Here is a 4,139-nt window from a genome sequence, read left to right as displayed (position 1 = left end):
GCACGTGCACCATGTGCCCTCTGGTTAAAGCGGCCCTGGTTACAGGAGGAAGAAGGGAAAGGAGGGACATGATGGAAACCTTTATATATGTTACAGGAGGAAGAAGGGAAAGGGAGGACATGATGGAAACCTTTATATATGTTACAGGAGGAAGAAGGGAAAGGGGGGACATGATGGAAACCTTTATATATGTTACAGGAGGAAGAAGGGAAAGGGAGGACATGATGGAAACCTTTATATATGTTACAGGAGGAAGAAGGGAAAGGGAGGATATGATGGAAACCTTTATATATGTTACAGGAGGAAGAAGGGAAAGGGAGGATATGATGGAAACCTTTATATATGTTACAGGAGGAAGAAGGGAAAGTAGGGACATGATGGGAACCTTTATATATGTTACAGGAGGAAGAAGGGAAAGGGAGGACATGATGGAAACCTTTATATATGTTACAGGAGGAAGAAGGGAAAGGGAGGACATGATGGAAACCTTTATATATGTTACAGGAGGAAGAAGGGAAAGGGAGGACATGATGGAAACCTTTATATATGTTACAGGAGGAAGAAGAGAAGATGTCCGCATAGTCCTCTATATCTGCACGTGTATTACCTGTCATCCTCACACAGTTTTCCATAAATGCTTTTACTTCTTCCCGGTCATCATCTGATAATGTACATGTGGCACTGTAAAAACATACAGGACATATTAGTGGTGATGATGATAATGGTTATGGTGGTGGTTATGGCGGTGATGATGGTTAGGGTGGGTATAATTATGGTTATGGTGGTTGTTGTGGCGGTGATGATGGTTAGGGTGGGTATAATTATGGTTATGGTGGTGGTTATGGCGGTGATGATGGTTAGGGTGGGTATAATTATGGTTATGGTGGTGGTTATGGCGGTGATGATGGTTAGGGTGGGTATAATTATGGTTATGGTGGTTGTTGTGGCGGTGATGATGGTTAGGGTGGGTATAATTATGGTTATGGTGGTTGTTGTGGCGGTGATGATGGTTAGGGTGGGTATAATTATGGTTATGGTGGTTGTTGTGGCGGTGATGATGGTTAGGTTGGGTATAATGATGTTAATGGTGGTGGTTATGGTGGTGATGATGGTTAGGGTGGGTATAATGATGGTTATGGTGGTGGTTATGGCGGTGATGATGGTTAGGGTGGGTATAATTATGGTTATGGTGGTGGTTATGGCGGTGATGATGGTTAGGGTGGGTATAATTATGGTTATGGTGGTTGTTGTGGCGGTGATGATGGTTAGGGTGGGTATAATTATGGTTATGGTGGTGGTTATGGCGGTGATGATGGTTAGGGTGGGTATAATTATGGTTATGGTGGTGGTTATGGCGGTGATGATGGTTAGGGTGGGTATAATTATGGTTATGGTGGTTGTTGTGGCGGTGATGATGGTTAGGGTGGGTATAATTATGGTTATGGTGGTTGTTGTGGCGGTGATGATGGTTAGGGTGGGTATAATTATGGTTATGGTGGTTGTTGTGGCGGTGATGATGGTTAGGTTGGGTATAATTATGGTGGTCATTGTGGCGGTGATGATGGTTAGGGTGGGTATAATGATGTTAATGGTGGTGGTTATGGTGGTGATGATGGTTAGGGTGGGTATAATGATGGTTATGGTGGTGGTTATGGCGGTGATGATGGTTAGGGTGGGTATAATTATGGTGGTCATTGTGGCGGTGATGATGGTTAGGGTGGGTATAATGATGGTTATGGTGGTGGTTATGGCGGTGATGATGGTGTTGGAAACGATTACCTATCCACCGTAAGCCTATGTTGTACACGCTGCACTTTTGGAATATAAACAAACAATGATTGTTGTATGAAGACGCGGTGAGTACTTATTCACCCTCTAAATGTGTTTTGGACCCAGATAGGGCATATACCACTGTGGCGTACATCATGGGTTACCACATCCATATCTACAGCCCCACTCACCTGTATACTAGGATGGGGACAATGAAGTCCGAGTAGTTTGGGTTGAGTTCAGCATCTTCCAGCTTGTACATCATATCTCTGTAGTTATCCGACCACTGCACTGTCTCACCGATGGGGATGAAGTTTCCTGTAAAACAGCAATTATACTGTATATAAGGGTCAGGCTATTGTAGTCCAGACGAAGAGGAGCGGCCAGTGGCCGGCAAGATTATCACAATGCGGGGAATAAAGCCTAAGACATAGACGGGAGAAGGCGTCACACATTACTCCCTGTTATATCACTGTTGTGTATATTCCCTGTTATATCGCTGTTATGTACAGTATATTCCCTGTTATATCGCTGTTATGTACAGTATATTCCCTGTTATATCGCTGTTATGTGTATTCCCTGTTATATCTCTGTTATGTGTATTCCCTGTTATATCATCACTCTTATGTGTATTCCCTATTATATCGCTGTTATGTGTATTCCCTGTTATATCTGTTATGTGTATTCCCTGTTATATCATCACTCTTATGTGTATTCCCTGTTATATCTCTGTTATGTGTATTCCCTGTTATATCATCACTCTTATGTGTATTCCCTATTATATCGCTGTTATGTGTATTCCCTGTTATATCTGTTATGTGTATTCCCTGTTATATCACTGTTATGTATATTCCCTGTTATATCGCTGTTATGTGTATTCCCTGTTATATCACTGTTATGTATATTCCCTGTTATATCGCTGTTATGTGTATTCTGTTATATAGCTGTTGTGTATATTCCCTGTTATATCATCACTCTTATGTGTATTCCCTGTTATATCCCTGTTATGTGTATTCCCTGTTATATCGCTGTTATGTGTATTCCCTGTTATATCGCTGTTATGTGTATTCCCTGTTATATCGCTGTTATGTGTATTCCCTGTTATATCTGTTATGTGTATTCCCTATTATATCGCTGTTATGTGTATTCCCTGTTATATCTGTTATGTGTATTCCCTGTTATATCACTGTTATGTATATTCCCTATTATATGGCTGTTATGTGTATTCCGTTATATCCCTGTTATGTGTATTCCCTGTTATATCTCTGTTATGTGTATTCCCTGTTATATCATCACTCTTATGTGTATTCCCTATTATATCGCTGTTATGTGTATTCCCTGTTATATCTGTTATGTGTATTCCCTGTTATATCACTGTTATGTATATTCCCTGTTATATCGCTGTTATGTGTATTCTGTTATATAGCTGTTGTGTATATTCCCTGTTATATCATCACTCTTATGTGTATTCCCTGTTATATCCCTGTTATGTGTATTCCCTGTTATATCGCTGTTATGTGTATTCCCTGTTATATCGCTGTTATGTGTATTCCCTGTTATATCGCTGTTATGTGTATTCCCTGTTATATCTGTTATGTGTATTCCCTATTATATCGCTGTTATGTGTATTCCCTGTTATATCTGTTATGTGTATTCCCTGTTATATCACTGTTATGTATATTCCCTATTATATGGCTGTTATGTGTATTCCGTTATATCCCTGTTATGTGTATTCCCTGTTATATCTCTGTTATGTGTATTCCCTGTTATATCTCTGTTATGTGTATTCCCTGTTATATCATCACTCTTATGTGTATTCCCTATTATATCGCTGTTATGTGTATTCCCTGTTATATCTGTTATGTGTATTCCCTGTTATATCACTGTTATGTATATTCCCTGTTATATCGCTGTTATGTGTATTCTGTTATATAGCTGTTGTGTATATTCCCTGTTATATCATCACTCTTATGTGTATTCCCTGTTATATCCCTGTTATGTGTATTCCCTGTTATATCGCTGTTATGTGTATTCCCTGTTATATCGCTGTTATGTGTATTCCCTGTTATATCACTGTTATGTGTATTCCCTGTTATATCATCACTCTTATGTGTATTCCCTATTATATCGCTGTTATGTGTATTCCCTGTTATATCGCTGTTATGTGTATTCCATGTTATATCACTGTTGTGTATATTCCCTGTTATATCATCACTCTTATGTGTATTCCCTATTATATCGCTGTTATGTGTATTCCCTGTTATATCTGTTATGTGTATTCCCTGTTATATCGCTCTTATGTGTATTCCGTTATATCGCTCTTATGTGTATTCCCTGTTATATCGCTCTTATGTGTATTCCCTGTTACA

At 39.4% G+C, this 4,139-nt stretch overlaps 1 protein-coding gene across 1 annotated transcript; it reads right to left on the bottom strand.

The window, feature by feature from the left end:
* Positions 1-657: 657 nt before the first annotated feature.
* Positions 658-1,695, bottom strand: LOC138801907 (uncharacterized). The gene has a single exon (XM_069985003.1). The coding sequence runs from the start codon at positions 1,693-1,695 to the stop codon at positions 658-660; it is 1,038 nt and encodes a 345-aa protein (XP_069841104.1).
* Between the last annotated feature and the right edge of the window lie 2,444 nt (positions 1,696-4,139).

Source organism: Dendropsophus ebraccatus, chromosome 9 (assembly GCF_027789765.1).
Source record: "Dendropsophus ebraccatus isolate aDenEbr1 chromosome 9, aDenEbr1.pat, whole genome shotgun sequence".
Lineage (NCBI taxonomy): Eukaryota > Metazoa > Chordata > Amphibia > Anura > Hylidae > Dendropsophus > Dendropsophus ebraccatus.
This window is presented reverse-complemented; position numbering and strand designations above follow the sequence as displayed.